This window comes from Poecile atricapillus, chromosome 21, assembly GCF_030490865.1.
Source record: "Poecile atricapillus isolate bPoeAtr1 chromosome 21, bPoeAtr1.hap1, whole genome shotgun sequence".
Classification (NCBI taxonomy): Eukaryota; Metazoa; Chordata; class Aves; order Passeriformes; family Paridae; genus Poecile; species Poecile atricapillus.
Genome location: NC_081269.1, coordinates 10,514,527 through 10,533,247, shown reverse-complemented (window position 1 = coordinate 10,533,247; position 18,721 = coordinate 10,514,527). Strand labels below are relative to the sequence as shown.

Sequence of the window (18,721 nt, the reverse complement as noted above, 5' to 3'; positions counted from 1 at the left end):
GCCTGCTCAGACTTTGATGAACATTTGCAGAGATCAAGCACTGCAGATGTTCCACTGCTGCCTCCATCTGTGCCTGGTTCCAGCAGCTCTGGGCCAGGCACTCCAGGGAGCCCTTCCCAAGGCACCAGAGCTCCTGGAGTCCCCACTCCAGCAGTACCCCCACACCACACCAATTCCTCAGGGCCCTAAAGCCATTTTGCAAGTCATGTTTTATATATTCATAGCTGCTATTTGGGGATAAAATTTGTCTCTTAATCCCTGCACCTAAAAAACTGAATATTGCACTGATACCTCATAGAAGAATGCTCTGGGTATCAATAATCCCTGCAGCTGTTCCAGGCCAGGCAGGACGTGGCTTGGAGCAACCTGGGTAGTGGAAGATGTCCCTCCCCATGGCAGGGCTTGGAACTGGATGATCTTTAAGGTCCCTCCCAAACCAACCCTTTCTGGTTTGATGAATAAATGTATATCACATATGTGTAAACGTATACGTACATATGCATGTGTATATATATCCTTACATACATCTGTATGTATAAATATATATAAATATATAACTATGTAAATATTGACCTGTACTGCAAACACAAAACATAAACATATAAATATAAAAAATTATATATGTTCTTATCTATATTATAAATATATAAATACTGAGCTGTACTGCAAACACAAAACCCAAGCCTGAAGTTAAGATGGGTAAACCAAATTGCCTGCTTTCAAATTACAAAATTAATTTCATAAGCACCTGGGAAATTCAAGGTAAAGAAGTTAATTCAGATGTTGTTGTGATAACAGAGATGCAGGAATAATACAGTGGGTTGCACTAAAATATATTCAATTGCATGAAACAGTTTCAAAGATCTACAGGTTGAAATTCCATGCCAGTACAGAAAAAAAATACCAAAGCTACCAACTGGTGACCTCTCCGTGGTGATGCCAGAGACCAAGGAAGTCAAAGGCAAGTGAGGGAGGCTACAAAAGTAGAAAAGCACAGTATTAACCACAGAATCCCAGAATCACTGGGGTTGGAGAAGATCTTCAAGACCATGGAGTCCAAGCTGTGCCCGATCCCCACCCTGTCCCCAGCCCAGAGCAGAGTGACACGTTCAGGCTTTCCTTGGACACCTCCAGGGACTGACACTCCAAACCTCCCTGGGCAGCCCAGAATTAATGAGTCACTTCAGTCATGGCCACACAGGCAGGGCAAATGTTGTATCGAAGTCTGACTGAAAGACAGATTTTGGTATCTTTATCAACTTCTTCATGGAAAAGTTTGGAGCAACCTCCAAAGTAGATGCAATACTGGATAGTGCACAGGGGGCTGGTTGAAGACAGATTATTTCTCTATTGGTGGCAATTATATATTCAAATTCCCCTATTTGTAGAAAAGATAAATAAATAAATAACACATTCTCAAACAATTTAAGGCCTAAGAATAAGAAAAGTAGTTGGAAAAGCATTTTAGAAAACAAATTAAAAGGCAAAATGCTTTTAGGTTATACAGAAATATTGAGAGATTTTCTGCTGGAGGCTTGGAGTAAATTTATACCATTGAGCCCAAAACCCAACAGTGAATAATAAAGGAAAGGAGATGACCAAAAAGAAAAGGAAACCTTTGAAAAACGGAACTTGAATCCAAAGGATGAGAACTGCAAAGATGTAATTCTGGCAAGTTAAGGAGACTGGTCAAAAGAGAAAAACATGCCAGGGGATCCCGTAAAAACAATAAAGCCTTTTTCAACACATTAGAAGCAGGATGTCTATTAGTGAGTCTCTGTGGCCAACAAATAACTCAGGGAATGAAAGATGCCCTCAAAAAATACTTGCAAAAAAAGCTACATTAATTGTTTGCATGGTGGGGCACCACGGAGGAAGTCAGGAAGTTCCCATGCAGAGCATTTCAGCATGGTCATAAATTACTTGGGAAAGGGTAAATTAATGAGGTGACAAAATCTGCAGATGAAACAGTATCTTACCAAATGATACCAAATTATCCAATCTCAGACTGATTGGGAAGCCTTGCATGAAGGATCCCAGGCTACCCAGGGAATGGTTTATTAAGCAACACGACACCAACAGCGCCCACCTCCTCCCATGCTCCCGGCCACACATTCCCCACTGCTCATCCCGTCCTTGACTCCTCCATGAACTTGTTCAGCTCATGCAAACATCAGAAAATGAACCCAGCAAGTAAAAACTGAGCATTTGCTGCAGTTGTAATGAGTTGGACAGGTTTGGGAAAGGGTCTCACAAGGCTTGGGGTCTCAGCAAGTGAAGGATGGGTTAGGGCACAGCAAGTACCAGAGGGGAAAGCAGTAGTTAGGGAAAAAGGAGAGCAAGTCCTGTACAGCAAGGAGCTGGAGCAGCCCCGTGTGTAACTGCTGGTGAAATGGCTCGGTGCTGGGAGAGGGGACATTCAGCACCAGTGAGGACAAAGGGGGTTATTATTGCTGGGGGAAAAAAGGCAGCAGAGCTGATACAGAATTAAACTCTTGGCTTGGGCTTTCATACCCCCTTTAAACCTGGCTGCAGGCTTTGATGTCAAGTAACTAAACCGATCAGGCAGTTTAGCAAGGCTGGGTTTATGATGGGTACCTGTGGGGGAGGCTCCCTGAGAGAGGCAGCGCTCGCTCTCCTGCTGCCCTTGGACTGGGGCAGCTCAGCCTCGCTCACCTCCCTCTGCAGCCCCTGCACACCTCGGGGCAGGAAGATGAACACAGCAATCTGTGTCTGCCTGGCTCCACACCCAGACAAACACCCACCCAACACCATCTCACTACGACCAAAACACTATTGCCAGGCAATAAGGAGAAAAGCATTATCAGCTTGACTTTTGTTCAGTTATCTGAATTTACAACCTTGATTTCTCATTTCAGCCTGAACTTCCAGCCAATTGCAGGTAAAAGTACATTGCATTTCCACGTTCCTGCAAGGCAGCCATCCCCCTGCTTCCTGAGGAGACTGCATCACAATTATCCAGGATTTTTATCAAGCAAGATCATGAACATGAGCTCTGAGGATGCAGAATAGACCTGAATACTTGGTCGGCTCCTTTTGAGAGAACACATCACATCTGGCTTCAAGAGACAGAGTTTCCTTATTTCTTTGATGTAGAACCTCAATTAGTGTGTTTTTGTTACAAATCACTTTATGGTTTGAACCTTACATATACTCAAACCCATGTCTTTTTCTTTATTGCTCTGCAGCACATCCAAACAGTGGCAAACACTCAGTTGATAACAATTGGATTGAATTTTCAGGGGTTAAATTATTTCAGTGAAAGAACTTTGAAAACCTGAAAGAAGTTCAATTCCCACCTCAGTGGCTGATGATGTCAAATTTCCAGGCATCTGGTCAGCAGCTCTGTTTACAAGGGTTGGTCTTTGGGGAGGAAATTGAGAGAAATAAGTGCTTTTTTTGTTGTTGTTCCATTTGCTGCTCTGAGGAGCTCTTAATGAATTACCTGAGATGATAACGTGATTAAGTGAGGGCTCTGTGCACTGGGGAACATGGGCTGTGCACAGAGGCCTCGATACCTGAACAGAAGAGCACAGGAAATGGGTCACTGGAGAAGGCAATTAGTGAAGTGAAGGGAAAATACGGAGAGATGCTTATCTCATTAAAACATGGTTGGAAACAAAGCAAAACAAACTAGTGAAGCTCAGAGAACCCCAAAGATATCAGCTTACAGGTACAGTCTGAGTGGAAATGGCAGATACATTTCCCCTGTAAATGTATCTGAAAGACAGTTCAGTTCCTGAAGTTACTCTGAACTCTGGCAAGACACAACTGAATATCCAGATTTAAAGATGAAAAAGAAATTACTTTGAAACTCAGAGTTCTCCCCATCCACCAGCACTCACTGGGTGATCACTGAACTGGGCTTTGCATAACAGAAAAAGTTCTACAGAAACATTTGATAAACAGGATTTTTGGTTCATTTTTTACCCCAAGATGTTTCATTTCTCAGCTGGAGAGGGAAAAGGGAGTTTGGTAGAGATTTGCTTAATGAATAATTCAGCTACAAACTGGAAAAGTCAATCAAATGGAGGAATTCAAATTAGTTCTTTGTGGCAATCTCACTGCAGATAACAAACACCAAGTCCTGCACCATCATAATGTCAGAAACAAGCTCTGATGTCTCTTCCACATGAGAAATGCACATTTTAGTGTGACCAGGCACAGTCTCAGAAACGAACAGAATCCAAGAACAAAGAGCTCAGAAAACACAGAGGATAAGGGACCTGTACAGTGAAAGCACCGGCTGAAAACAACCAAAGGTCAATGAAAGGACAATATCATGATGAAATAACAAATTAACATAGCCTGCCAGACTGATATCATGGTCAAAAGGTCAGATGTGAACCTCTGGGTACAATTCAGATGAGGAGATCGAAGATCACAGGAATTGCCAGACTGAATTAAAGGAAATCCGTAACAAACACCCAAACCATGGACTGGTTTGTGTGGCCACAAGGCAGCCAAAGCATCCCTGACCTCTCCAGGCAATGTGACCCCTCCACTAGGACACAGACAAGATACAATTCAATAAAAATAGTCACCTTTCAAATATGTGCTAACACACACACATGCAAAAAAAAAAATCTTCAAAGGTCTTAAGATTCAGCAGCTTTCACCTGGGTTCCAGAGGATTTTTCAGGGAAGCAAAGGAATACTCCCAAAATATCCACAGTTTTTCAGCCTTAAGCCCATGTTCACAGATACTTAGCTGGAGTTTAGAAAGTATTAAAAATCTCTCAAAGTTCTCAACATAGTCAACAGAATTAAACAAACACAAGGAAGTTTGTCTTCATGGAAACATTAGCCTCACTCCCTGCATTCACCTTATTTGCACTGTGGCCACCCAAAGCACCAGTTTCATTCCACCTTTTTCCCCCTGATTTCAGCAATCATGGCACAAGGTCCCCAGTCCTGCTGGAAGAAGGAAGATGTTGCCAGCATTAAGCTGTTCTTTGGGATGCACACTTCCAATGTGTGTGTTCAGAACAGCAAGCAGGGACAGACTCCCCACTGTGGGCCAAAAATTCACCCCAAGAACAAGACTCCAGTGGAAGCAGGGAGAGTAGTTCACGTGGATTTGTACATCTCCAAACAGACCAATTACCATCCCTTTATCTCCTTTTCTGCTCTAAGTGACAATCCACACACACATGAGGGGTAACTCCACACAGTAATTCTCTCTCACAGTAAGTGGGTAGGGCATCTGAAGCACTTCAGAGCAGTCTGCAAGCCACAGTCTGCCCGATTTGACAGCATTGCTGAAAGCACCTGCAGTGGTGGAGAGTTTCATGGAGCTCCACAGCCATGCAGACACCAGCAATGGAGCCATCCTCTGGAGAGGCCATTGAGCCACTTGGCCTTTGATGGAATTTACTGATGGCTGGAGGCACAAGGCTTGGGCAGTATCACAACATCTCCTGACACAGGATGTTATGGATGTTATGCAATCATCAGTGCCACTGCACCTCTTTACCTCCCAGCTCATCACACAGATGGACAGAGGTCTCCTGCGGGGTTTGGTCCTGGGCAGACAGGAGATGTTCTGTTTGACATCAGTGTCTGAGGAAACAAAGCTCTCTGTCCATGAAGGTCTGGGGGTCACTGGGGGAAAATAAGGGCTATTTTCTGGCTCCAGCAAAACTCAGGTACAACCTCGGGAAAACATGTAAGAAACCTTATCTGGGAAGGGGAACCAAAGGTTCATCCAGCCCAGCATCTCTGCCTTGACAGTTGCCAACAGCAGATTTCTGAAGGAGAAACAAGAACAGGACAAGCTTGTGGGGCTTCTGTCCCAGGTATTCTCCAAGCCTCCAACACTTTATAGACTCCCCGAGGCAAAGCTGGGACCAGTTATTTCACAGCCATTGATGGAGCCTTCTCCCATTCATTAGTTCCAGTGGTTTTTGAACCTCCATAAACTTTCAGCATCCACAGCAGTTCCTGCAGCAAGGGATTGTACATGTTAATTGTACAGTGAGTGAAGAGCACTTCCCTTTGAAGCTGACTCTTTGCAGCCTCACGTGATGCCCCATTATTTTCATATGGATAGAAACTAACAGTCAATCCCTATTCATGACTCTGTGGATCTTCTCTGTATCACCCTTCAGCTGCCAGAAGAGAGTTAGTCCAGTTTGTTGTTCTTTGGATAAAACACATCTTATGCTTCCTTTTATCCTTGTGTTTTTCTCCAAGCATCTTCCAGTACAGCTGCTGCTTTTTTAGAGCTAATGTAAAACTTATCATTTTACAACACATTGCTCTGGGCTTTTGTGGATGAACTGGAGCTCAGAGAAACACTGGACTCCCATCAGCCACCTTCTAAGGATTTTCAACAAGAGTTCATAGACAAGTTAATAGCTCAGTGATTTCATCCTCCCCAGTCCCTGGGTGAATACCACCTGATGCCAGCGACTGATAATGGTAATTGTAGCTATCTTCATCACCATCTCATCTCCAGACATTTCGGCCTGAGACACATGAAAGCACAGGGAGAATTGCATCCATTTTTCTGCTGGGAGTTTAGCTGTCCAAACACAGCTCCCAGACTTTCAGATTTTTTTATAGATCCTAACAATTGTCAGGTGAGCTTTCTGCTTATGACTGAAGAGAATCCAGCATTACCATTTTCAAGTTATTTCTCTTGTCTTTTCACCCTTTTCATGTATTTTTAGGCGGTTCCTCTTTTTTCTAATTCTAAATTAATTCTTAATTTTAATTTCTAATAATTTCTAATTTCTAATATTAATTCTAATAATATAATTTTCTAATTCTAATTTTTTCTAAAAAAAATTTTTTTTCTAATTTATGATTTTCTAATTTCTATTAATTTAATTTTTTTCTAATTTTCTAAGCTAATTTCTAATTTTTAATAATTAATTTCTAATTTTTCTAATTTCTAATAGAAAATTTTCTAATTTCTAATTTTTGCTTTTCCAGGATGCTTTTATATACTTTTTTACTCTTATATTTAGGTATTTTGATATGCTTTTTTCATTTTTCAGGTATTTCTTGAGAGGTACATTTTATCTTAGTTCTTGCTGTAGTGTCCTCAAACACTCGCCCTCTCAGATTTTTTTGAATGACCTCATTTGTTTTCATGTCACACTTTCCTAAATTAAAACACAACTGTGGATGATTTTTGGCCTCTCAACACCTCAGCAGGAATAAAGCACACGATTGCCACTGTCCCAGGGTGAAGCAGGATTTCGAATGAGGGTGTGGAAAAGGCCAAGGCCAGCACAGCATCCCCAGTTTGTTCTGTGGAGAAAGCGACCACCAAAGAGGCAGCCAGAGAAGGAACATGAAGAAAAGAGCTGCCACCAACTCGAGCCACAACCAGGTGCAACTGCCAGAAATGATGAAATATTTGGTGGTTTCTCAACCAAAAACCAACACAAGTTATTTGATGATCTTTTTTAACATAGGGGCTGCGTGCTGTACAAGCACGTGGGGTTTGTCCATCACTCAAATCTGACGTGCTCCTCTCGTGGAGAAGTTGTGCAAAGTTTACAAACAGCAGCTTCTGGTCCCCTGGAGTGACAAGAGAGAGGTCAGAGGTCCTCTGAAGGAGGCAATGGAAGGACCAGATTATCTTTCTGAGGAGAGCAAAGTGTTGGAAGCAAACGCTGACAGGCAAAGCCTAAACCCTTCTGTGAACTGCTACTGAACAGCACATACAGAAATGCAACGAGAGTAACCATCATTCCAAGCCAGATGAAAATTATAGAAGATTAAAAAAAGACATTTGGGAGAGCAGATGAGGAAAAAAGAAAAGCAGAGTGGGACTATGCGGTTTGAAGCATTTTATGTGACGAGACCAGGTGAAACAGAAGGTAATGGGGAGGATTTTGGTGGCCCCGGGGAAATGTTTGGAGAGAAGTCTCCAGCACTGACACTCAGGGACAATGTGCACCCACAGCACGGCTGCAGGAGTACCAACAGCACACTCAGGGAGCAAAGGAACAGCATCACAAGCAGAAGAATTCCCTCAGGATCTTGGGGAGGTTCCATTTATTTTGGAATAGAACCATCTCGGTAAATAAAAAGTTATTCAGATCATTTTGCAAGGAACAGGACTCAGGACTGCAGCAGTAACACAAATTCTCTCACTGCTCTAGAAAGTAGTCGAGGCTGGGTTTCTGGAGCTGTATCTCTACACTGGATGGTAAAGATGTGTAAAGTGACCAACTTGCTAAGATTTAACTTCTGATTCCAACTGACCCACAGGAAGCTACAGGAATCATCACAATTCACTCTCTTAGCTGCCTTTCATATCCTTAGAGACGCTCCCTATATTTAAACAATCAGAAAGCAACATTTTGGTGCAGGATCCTGCAAAAACTCAACTAATGAAAGAACCAAGGTTCTCCACTCACTCCCTCAAACTTGTCTCTTCTGCTCTGCTACGTGGTCATCACCCCATATCCTCTCTAGACAGTGTCTTCACTGTGCCTGCCCTGCTGTTTTTCAGCTTGTTGGCCTTTGTAAGCAGAACTGTTTCACATCTCTGACAGGACTGGAGTGCTGTTCATTTTTTACATCTGGATCAACTCAGTCCCAGGCTCATCCTCACCGAGCTTCTGTGATGGTCGTGTCCCCCCTACACCAACAGCTCTGCACCAACACCCCATGGGAACAGCTGCTGAGGAGCTTTGGAAGCAGAAGTTAAAATCTAACCTTCCATGTAATTTTGAATTAGAATTCACATACCTTTTACCAAAACAAAGCAAATTTAATCCCCAAACTGCTTTACTTATATTCAGAGGTAACATGTCATAACCAAACTCAGTCAAAAGCTTTTAATTTGTTTCAGAGTTTACAGCCAGAGGAATTTACCCAACTCCCCAGTCAGAACTGCTGTGTTTGACAATCCAGTGCATCTCTGCCACTACCCTGATGCTGAGCACAGTAATAAGCATTAGATTAACCCATTTGATCACTGGAGACCAAATTACTGAGATGGAGAACAAAAGAGAGATCAAAGGGCCACTAATGCCCTTAACCAGCCCCTTCAGGGATGGGGAAGTGACAAGGTGAGAATACATCCGTTGATTTAGGCAGATGATTCAGATCTCAACATGCACAGGAAGAGGATACACACCCAAAACTTCAGATAATTTGAACGGGGTAGCTGCAGGGGGGAAGAGAATCTTCCACAGAAATCCGGCGGCACAGGGGTAACCCACACAACCTGAGCACATCCAAACCAGTCTTCTCTCTCCTACCTTTGAACACTGACCTACATGTTTGAAAGCCTTGCTCTGAGGTGAGGCCAATCTTTGATGCTCCTTAAAACAAGATGAAAAGGTCCCAAGACAACTCTTGGCCAACTCCTGGCTGAGCTGTGCTGGCAGCAGGCCCAAAGCTCCGAAGCATGAGATGTGATTACAATTCCTTAATGCAGCCTGAGAGTGTTGTGGGCAAATGAAAGGCTGTGCAGCGCTTCCTGTTCTTTACAGCCAAGGAAATAAGGGGAACAATAAATAGGTATTAAAACTAAGTAATAAATCACAGAACTCAAAGACAAAAGAGACCACCATGACCATCCACACCACTTCTGTCTGCTTTACACCTGTCCTGCTGCAGCCAAGCTCGAGACCTTGAATGGAGGGAATACCAAAAGGGCAATAAAATATGAATGTGCATCACTCAGGTGTGATACAGTCCCTCGTAGTGAGATTCATTTTACATTTCTGCTTTGTTTATAACCCAAAATTTCACTTATTTGACTCTTGCCAGTCCCTGCAACACAGACTGTCGTGACACTGAAGATGATAGACCTGAAGGTCAAACTACACTGCACGTTTCCCATTGCACTTGTTACTTTTCTCAGTTTAGGTTAAAAGTTGCTTGTTTTCACACTATGACTTTTGGACAAAGTCCACAGAAAGCTTTTATGCAAGGCTGTGAACATTTTAGGCTTTCAGGCATGTTTTTCTGCATGGGAAGCCACTGAGATATATTAAATAAAAATGCATGTCAATTTTTGTCCAAAATCCAGCCTGATACAACAGAGCCCTCTTTGATCATTCTGAGTTGGTGTCATTTGTATTACTTTGACAATTCTGAAAGTTTTTGATTAAAAATAATGAATTCACATGCAGTTCAGAACAGCCTTCCTCAACCCACAGGAAATGCCCACCAAAGCTTTCATTTCATGGAGACACAGAAAAAAATGTCACTAATGGTTCAGAACCATTGAGCCACAAATTGAGCCTGGCTGCAGCCTGCAAGCACCACAGCAGCCGCGCTCCCTCCTGTAATCTCACCCCTCTGCCAGCTTATCTTTGGGAAATGTCCACTTGTTCCCTGGATGTATTCCAGGGCCTGAGCATGGCCAGACGTCCTCTAGTGACTGTCACTCACCCCAGTGCTGTGGGTTCAGTCTCCTGACCACAGATCTCTGCCTCCAGATCTGTCCCCTTTTCAGTGCCGAAAATCTTCAGTTCACGATGGATCTGTGCCCACCCTCATAAATAATTCAACTGCAACTACAACCAGCACCAGATGGTGCACTGGGAAGCTGGGAGATTTAGGTTTAAAGTCCTTTAAACTCCTTCAACAGGGAACAGTTTCCTGTCACATGTTTTCAGGGCGAGGAAAGGAGAAGACACCATGGAAAGCTGCAGCCTCTGTGTACGCTCAGGAGAGGGGTGGAGGTTCAGAACCAGCCTCTGAGATCGACCTTTTCTAGCAGCCAGCTCTGAGATTCACACCCTGCATCTGGATTTTAATGGCTCACCTTCCAGTTACACTTAAATCCTGCACCAATACTCAACTAATCCACACTGTGGGTTACACTGGACACTGCCAACTCATACTCTGTGTCCAATTTCTAAGAGATCTGCTTGGGCCAAATGGTTTCTTCAGCACCACCAATGTCCCTGTGCTGGGTGACTACAGCCTTTTTGAGTCACTGCTTCACGTGCTCCCCAAGACAGCTTCTACTTCCATGTAACCACAGAATCACAGGATGGTTTGGGTTGGGAGGGACCTTGATGCTCACCCTGTTCCACCCCTGCCATGGCAGGGACACCTTCCCCTGTCCCAGCTGCTCCAAACCCATCCAGCCTGGCCTTGGGCACTGCCAGGGATCCAGGGGCAGCCCCAGTCCTGTGCCAGGGCCTCAGAACCCTCACAGGGAAGAACTTTCTCCTAATATCTAATCTAAACCTACTGTCTTTTGGATTGAATCCATTCCCCCATGTCCTGTCTCCCCAGGCCCTTGGAAATAGTCTCTCTCCCTCTTCTTGTTGGCTCCTTCAGGTACTGGAAGGCCACGATTGGGTAACCCTGGAACTTCTTTTTTCCAGGCTAAACATTTCCAAATGTCTCAGCCTTTCCTGAGCAGTAGCTGTGTGCTATGTAAAAACATGGGTTTTTCCTCTGTAGGAGCCATTCCTCCCAGAGTTTCAGTGCAATTTCCAGTTAATGGTTTGTGTCAGAGTCACTTTTTGGTCCTTGGGCACCATTTTTCCTGTGCTGCAGTCAGGCCAAGTGGCTCCATTCCTGCTGCTTCTGAGGCAGCTCTGGCACATCACTTAACCTAAGTCAAATCTGTGAACTTGAGAACGAGCTGTTCCAAGAGGCAGAAACTGCTCCTTTGAACTGCCTCATATTGTGCTATCTGACCAGTTTATTCACATGTCATTTAAGTCCCCATTATCATTTGGTTCGACTTTCCCACTTCTTTGATCTCTGTCAACATTATGCACTCAACATCCTTTTGTGGATGCAGGAGCTGGGAGTAAGAGCACTGCTCAGGTATTTACTGAGGTATGGGCTGGGAGTGGAAACCTCTGGGAGCAGAGGTGATGCCAATTCCAGCTGCAAGTGCACTGCAGCACTGGGAACCCAGATCCTTTGTCCAGGGTGATCCCACAGGGCTCATTACAGCAATTCCAAGGGCCAATTATCACTGCTCTTCTGAACCCTCCTCCTCTAACTGGATCTGTGATTGATTTTCTCCCTCTGAATGGTACATGCCACCTAAAAAAAGGGCAATTCAGGCTCCTCCTCCAATTCTCACTCAATCCATCCTAAATAGATAAATTTGAATGTTTTTAAAATATTTATTTTTCAGGGGGGAGAGGAGGAAGGAGGATAATCCTTGGTTTGGGGGTTCAGAGCCTTTAGGGAGCTTTTTCTGTGGGCTTTTTCAGGTTTGATTTTAGTTTCTTCGAGGTGTTTCCTGAAGTGGTAAGTTAAAACACTGCACTCCATGGGTAAGTGGAATTTGACTTTCTCCCACAATCCCCTCATTATGAAACTGCTGAGTTTGTACAGAAATGGAATGAAATTGCAATGAAATAATGGATGTTGGGAAAACTAGTTCTACACACTGCCTGCCCAGTAAGACTGTGCTGCTGTCCCACACATGCACTGGAATTTTCTGTGTCAGCAGGTGAAGGGATTGGGAATGCTGATCACTTTGCCCTCCCTGTAGTAATGTGAGGTTATCCATCTCTTTTTAAATATCATTAATAGGGACTCTTCCCAAACTTTTAACACTTCTTCTCAAATACCCTAGAACCAGACTGTACCAGCCCCTGCCACTCTGCACAGACTAAAGGAAATCATCCTTTCCCCTGTGTAGAGGATGAGGGTTATACACACTCAAATAAAGAGAGATTAATGCTCAGTTTTTATAATGCACATTTGAATCTTCATCATCTGTGAACTGTCCTAAACCAGACTGTAAGTGATGAACTAGATCTTAAACAAAAAGATTTTTTTTCTTTCACAATAAGATTTGCACATGTTGTAATTTAAATTAGAGGAATCTTCTCTCAACTCTCTCCAGTGACTCTCCTTTTCTTTCCAAGACATTCCTTATTTTCCTATTAACCTTCAAACCAACATCAACTCTCTCCAATAACAAGTGGAGACTGAGTCAAGGGCAAGAAGGAAACTGAGACTTATTCCTCAAAAGTCAGCCAACAGAGCAGCAGAAGTATCAAAAAAAGGAGCTGAAAAATCTCTATAGCAATCCTGTGAAAGGGAGTTCATCTGCAAACAGCCATGGGAAGTGTAATTCCAAGGGCAAGTCAAATCCTGAGCTGCTCATGGATTGTCCATTGTTGGTAAGTTCCATGTACGTTCCTCCCTACTTGTGTAAAAGCTTTGGTTCCTCCACCTGTAATAAAGGGCCAGTTTTTGACTCCCAGAGGACTTTTAACAGCAGTTCAGGCTGCTGCACTGGCCTAGCAGAGATCACAAAATCCCAGAATGGTTTGGGTTGGAAGGGATCTTCAAACTCATCCAGTGGCACCCCAGCCATGGCAGGGACACCTTCCCCTGTCCCAGTGTCCAGCCTGGCCTTGGGCACTGCCAGGGATCCAGGGGCTGCTCTGGGCACCTGTGCCAGGGCCTGCCCACCCTGCCAGGGAAGGATTCCTTCCTGATTTAAACCTCCAAACCTAAATTTCTAATTTGGAAACTGCCAGTGAGTAACCCAGGTGCTTCCCACGTCCAGCAAGAGTTAATGCTCCGAGCAGGTGCTCCCTGAACAAGCTGGAGCACTGCACAAGCCTGGAGATGATTTCTGCAAGAAGTCTGAGGTGTTGCTTTTTTGACCTATAAAGGCTTAAGTGGCTCTGCCTGCTTGAGAAATTCCTCTCCCTTTGCATCACACGGCAGCAGCAGCAGCAGCAGCAGCGTTGGAGTGCCAGAGGAACAGTGCCAGGGTTACAGTGGCAGGGGTGGCGGCTCCCTGGCACCTTCCTGCTCACCCACTGGGCAGCAATGGAAATACAGAGATTCCCCACAAAACCACTCACAGGGGCAAAGGCTGAGAGGGGAATTCAACACTGGGGCTCTTTTATTGTAGGTAGAGAGGAGATTGCTAAAGTTGGCTTCTAAGATGTAACACACCACAACCAAAGTCCATTGCTGTAGATGATCCTGGAAAATGGGGCAAGGAGAAACGAAACCAGGAAAACATTCTGGGAAAAGTACCTTTGGTGAGCCTCCATCATTTACGTGCAGGGTTTTCTGTATTAAATTAAGAACGCATTTCTAAAAATATATTGACCAGAGCACTATGAAGATAATTATAAGTCATAATAAAGAGAACCTGACTTGACTACAGGGTCAACTCTGCAATACTGATCCTTGGGCAATCCTGTTGTACCTCTGCAGGAAGAAAATATTGCTTTGGAAAGAGGACTGGGCCATCCATGCCTCTCTTCCAAGCTAAGCTCTGCAGTTTGTGTTCTCCTGGACAGGCTGACTGCACCTCCCAGAGCCTGACATAACCAAGACCCTTCCAAAAATGCTGTAAAAGCCCCACTTCTTGACTCAATAACTAAATGTACCGTACTATGTCGCTAAACTACATTTGAAGAAGCAATTGTGCAGGTATGTCTGCACAGCTTTAAGTTTATTTATTAGGCAGGAGTTCCAGTGACATCCAAGTCAAGCATGTGACCCAAAGTTTTTGCAAGATTGGGGTGCTGACAACCATGTGCAAAATGAGATGCACCAATACAGCCTGATTCTGGTGGGTTTAACATCCCACTATCTAAAAGCAAACTGAAAAGTATCTGTCCCACTGATTTCTTACTTATTTTGTACCTGAAGAGTTACGTCCCCATTTTGTGTTTTCTCTTTCCAGAGGTAAGAACCCGGTACTGGATCAGGACCCAAACAATTCTAAACGTTGTTTTATCGGCCAGGTTTCGATGTTTAGCAGCAGAATTAGCAAGCACAGCCTGAGATCCACAGGAGAGGTCACAGGTACGCTTGGCTAAGCCCCAGCAGTGCCTGGCACCGGGCAAACATCCTGCTGCAGGAGGCACAGCCTGACCCCTGCCCAGCACGGCTGGCTCCAGGGGATGCGGGGCAGGAGCTCAGCTGAGCACACACAGGGCACACTCAGGGCCTGACACACACCCAGGCCAGCCCAGGGTCCGTGTGCCCAAACTCTACAGCCTGCATCAGAGCTTCCCCAGCCCGCTGCATCTGGAGGATGACTTCTAAAGGATGAAACTGGACACTGTTCACAGCTTTTTATTGCTTGATGCTGCTGTGATGCACAAAATTCCCACCTGGCATTGCTTCATTTGCTTAGAAAGCTCCACACATCCCTCAGGACAGGCTATCATCCTCCCGTTTCCAAAAGCTCCTACTCTATACTTTGTGCTGGGTTGCAACACCACTGCAGCTTTTGTAAGGAATAAATATTGACTTTCCTGGACATTGCCTCACAACAGAAGAGGACCTTGAGTACATTTGTCTCAGATATTTTTTTAGCCTGGTAATATAATTTTATAGCAGAGATTTCATTCTAAGGAGTTCAAAAGACATGGAAAAGCAGGCTTTATTAATGTCACAAACTGTCCATGTTTACTTACAGGCAGCTGACCATGTTCTAAAGCTGGCTCAACTGTCCTTCTCTTCTTAAAAAACTACACAAAATTTATTACTTTTATATAAATTTACAGATTACAAATTTAATTAAGATTTCAACATACCCCATTTGGAAAGTCCTGGAAAAATCCAGAAGAAAATTAAGACTTAATATTAACACAGGCTATTTTGTCTTTTTTTTTTGTTGTTGTTGTTCTCAAGAATAAAGCACGCAATTGCCAGGCAGATGAGCCACAGAATGGAGAGAAAACACAGCAGGTGTCAGGAAACCAAGCTCCGAACTCAAGTGTGTGCAGGAGATGGGTCTGTTCAGTGAACGGCTCAGCTCTGGCTGTGCAGCACCTGCACCTCCTACCCAGGAGTGGAGACACTCTCCCATTAATAAAGGTCAGAGAACAGCAGTAATTCATCCATGAAAATACCTGCTGGTGCCACCACTGGAGCTCCTGTGTAGGTAACATTCACCCTCCAGGTACAGGCAACAACAAGCAGGGCCAGGGATCCTGGTGGCCACAGCCAGGATGGCTTTTGGAGCTCAAACTGAACCCCGACCTCGGCAGAGAGTGTGGAAAACCTCGTGAATTTCAGAGAAAAAAACACCAGTCGTGTTTTCTGTCGGATGTTTCACATCCCGACATGTGACTTGACACACTCAGCTTTATAACATCAATTAAGATACGGAATAATCTCCATGGGCTCAGCCGAGCACATGCACAGTTCAGCAGCAGCAGCGAGGCGCAGCTCGGCCCCAAGGAAGGCTCAGCCCTCGCTCGACGCCGCTCCCGGCCCCGGTGGCCAAAGCCCGGGGACAGCGCACGGAGCGCGGCGCAAACGGAGCCGCACAACGGGACACGGGAGCGAGGAACCGGGAGGGACAGGGGACAGGCTGGGGAGGGACAGGGGACAGGCTGAGGGGGACAGGGGACAGGCCGGGAGGGACAGGGGACAGGGGACAGGCTGGGGAGGGACAGGGGACAGGCTGGGGGGACAGGGGACAGGCTGGGGGGACAGGGGACAGGCCGGGAGGGACAGGGGACAGGCTGGGGGGGACAGGGGACAGGCCGGGAGGGACAGGGGACAGGCCGGGAGGGACCAGCACCGCTGCTCTTACCTGCAGCAGTTTCCCTTCGGCCGGAGTCACCTCGGCGACGTTGGCGAACTCCCCTTCCAGGATGATGGGCTCCACCTTGAGCGGGATGACCCTGATGATGGCTTTCTGCGCCGCCGCCCGCTCCGACTCCACGGCCGCCGCCAGCGCCAGCCCGGTGTGGCCCAGTCCTGCCTGCAGGGTCGCCATGAGCAGCCAAGGCCAGAGGACAGCCAGCTGCACCTGGGGGCCAGCACTCATGCTACCAGCAGCGGGCTCGGGCCGCTCATACCGCTCGGGAAGCTCAGCGCGGCGGGCCCGGCGCTCCCGGCGCTCCGCTCACAGCGGGGCTCGCTCACCGCGGGGCTCGCTCACCGCCGCTCCCCGGCTCTCGCCATCCGCTCGCCCCGTGCCACGTGCTCACAGGCCGCCCGGAGCTCACAGGCATATTTTAAACAAACAAACTAAAAAAAAAACCAGCCCAGTATCCTATATTGTGAGTCTCTTCTCCGGCAGATAAATCCAGAAGGATCAAGGAAACAGGTTGTAAGCGAGGAGTCAGTTTGGGTGCACAGGGAGCATTAGGAACTCCTCGGTCCCACGGAGATGAGGCACACGGAGGTCTCCCCGCGGATGTGGAGGCCTCCTGTCTCCTGGCCAAGAGTTAGGAAGATCCACAGGTCCAAAATATCCATCCCAAATACCCTCGAGAGATACCTCACCTTCTCGCCAGCATTCCCACAGCATAAGCACAACCCTGAATTATGCGCAGCGATTGGTATCCTTCCCAGAAATTAGGCAGGCGGCATTCCTTGAATTTATGGTGACAAGAAGGCTCGCTCCGGTACCGTTCCCTTCCAAATGGAGTTGATCCCTTCCATCTCCCACATGCCAGAAGCGCTTCATTCAAGTTTGGAGACGAGCTTTACTTTTCCCTTAGAAGCCCATGCTCACGGTCTGACTCCGGGTAGAGTTCTCCAAGGTAATTAATAAAACACAGAGCTCCACTTCACGGCTGGAAGTTCCCAAGAAATAAAAAGGCCCCCAAACGCTGCCGAAGTTTAGACACGAAGCCCAACAGGTATCAGGCAGAAAGTTACGGCGTATCTGGTTTCTCTGGCACTATTTCTGTGCGCGCCCGAGTTCCGGTATGACCGCTTCCAAGCACGCCTTACGAGGATCCCGACTCAAGGCCCCACAAAATAAAATAGAAAGCTCACGGTCTGCCCAAAGGTCACATGAAACGCATCGAGGAGTCTTCATAACTGGGAGAATTAAGACAGAAAGTGTTTTCGATTTAACTGAAGTTACAGTGATCGCACGGCTCTGGAGAGAAAAGGAGATTTACAAGGAAAAAAAAATGCTTTGCAAACCTGTTAGGCAGCGAGCCTGCTGGAGTCCGCAGGGGCCGGGCCGGGAGGGAACGCTGCTGTAAATCCCAGGCAAAAGTTACTTCCAGTAGCTTAACAAAACCATGTGGCTCTGAGGATGTTTGGGTTCGGTCTTAAAAAAAAAAAAAATTAATAAAAATTGGAATTTGTAACCGAAAAAAAGTATTAAAAAAGAAGCAAACTCTCTCTCCCGCACACACGCAGCAGGCAGGTAGGTGCAAGCGGAGCTCCACAGCCCGAAAGAGGATCCAGGGAGATCAAAGGGAGAAAATTACAACAGGCAGAGAGCTCCCGGGACAGGCATGGCTGAAAGTGAAGTGTCCGCATGTAAAGGGCCGAGCTGCGCTGCTCCCCCGCGCTCCGGGAATCTTCCCAAGCGCGGCGTCCCCGCAGCGAGCGCGGCCGGCGGGCAGGGCTGGCACATGGGCAGCGAGCGCGGCCGAGCCGCTGCCGGGGGCGGCGGGGCGGGGACCGCACCGGGGGCTCCGGGGGCTCCGGGGGCTCCCGCGGCTCCCGCGGCTCCGGCTCCTGCGGAAGGTCCCGGCGGGGCGGGCGGCCGAGCCCCGGGCCGGCCGGGCGCTCGTACCTGCGGCCACGGGCGGGTGGAGCAGCGGAGCCACCGCCCCCGGCCGGGCCGCGGGCTCCCCCTCCCGCCCGCCCGCAGCGCCCCGGCCCCGGGGCGGGGGACACCGCTCCGGGCTCCGGGCCCGGACACCGCTCCGGGCTCCGGGCCCGGCCACCGCTCCGGCCCCGGACACCGCTCCGGGCCCAGGACACCGCTCCGGGCTCCGGGCCCCGGCCACCGCTCCGGGCTCCGGGCCCCGGCCACCGCTCCGGGCCCCGGACAACG

General features: G+C 46.8%; 1 protein-coding gene across 7 annotated transcripts in view; it reads right to left on the bottom strand.

The window, feature by feature from the left end:
- The window catches only part of RNF43 (ring finger protein 43), a 46,621-nt gene extending 28,136 nt beyond the window's left edge, over positions 1-18,485 (bottom strand). For 3 of the 7 annotated variants that reach the window (XR_009279280.1, XR_009279281.1, XM_058854364.1), the window contains exons 1-2: positions 17,854-18,434; positions 16,505-17,745 (exon numbers count right to left, since the gene is read on the bottom strand). Coding sequence is in view for 5 of the 7 variants with exons in the window: in XM_058854364.1 (XP_058710347.1) it covers positions 16,505-16,741 (237 nt within the window). In the remaining 2 variants the exon portion in view is untranslated. Of the gene's footprint in view, positions 1-15,815; positions 15,946-16,504; positions 17,746-17,853; positions 18,435-18,457 lie in introns of those variants that run through there. The other 4 variants (XM_058854367.1, XM_058854366.1, XM_058854365.1 and 1 more) reach the window with 4 other exon arrangements.
- Positions 18,486-18,721: the final 236 nt, after the last annotated feature.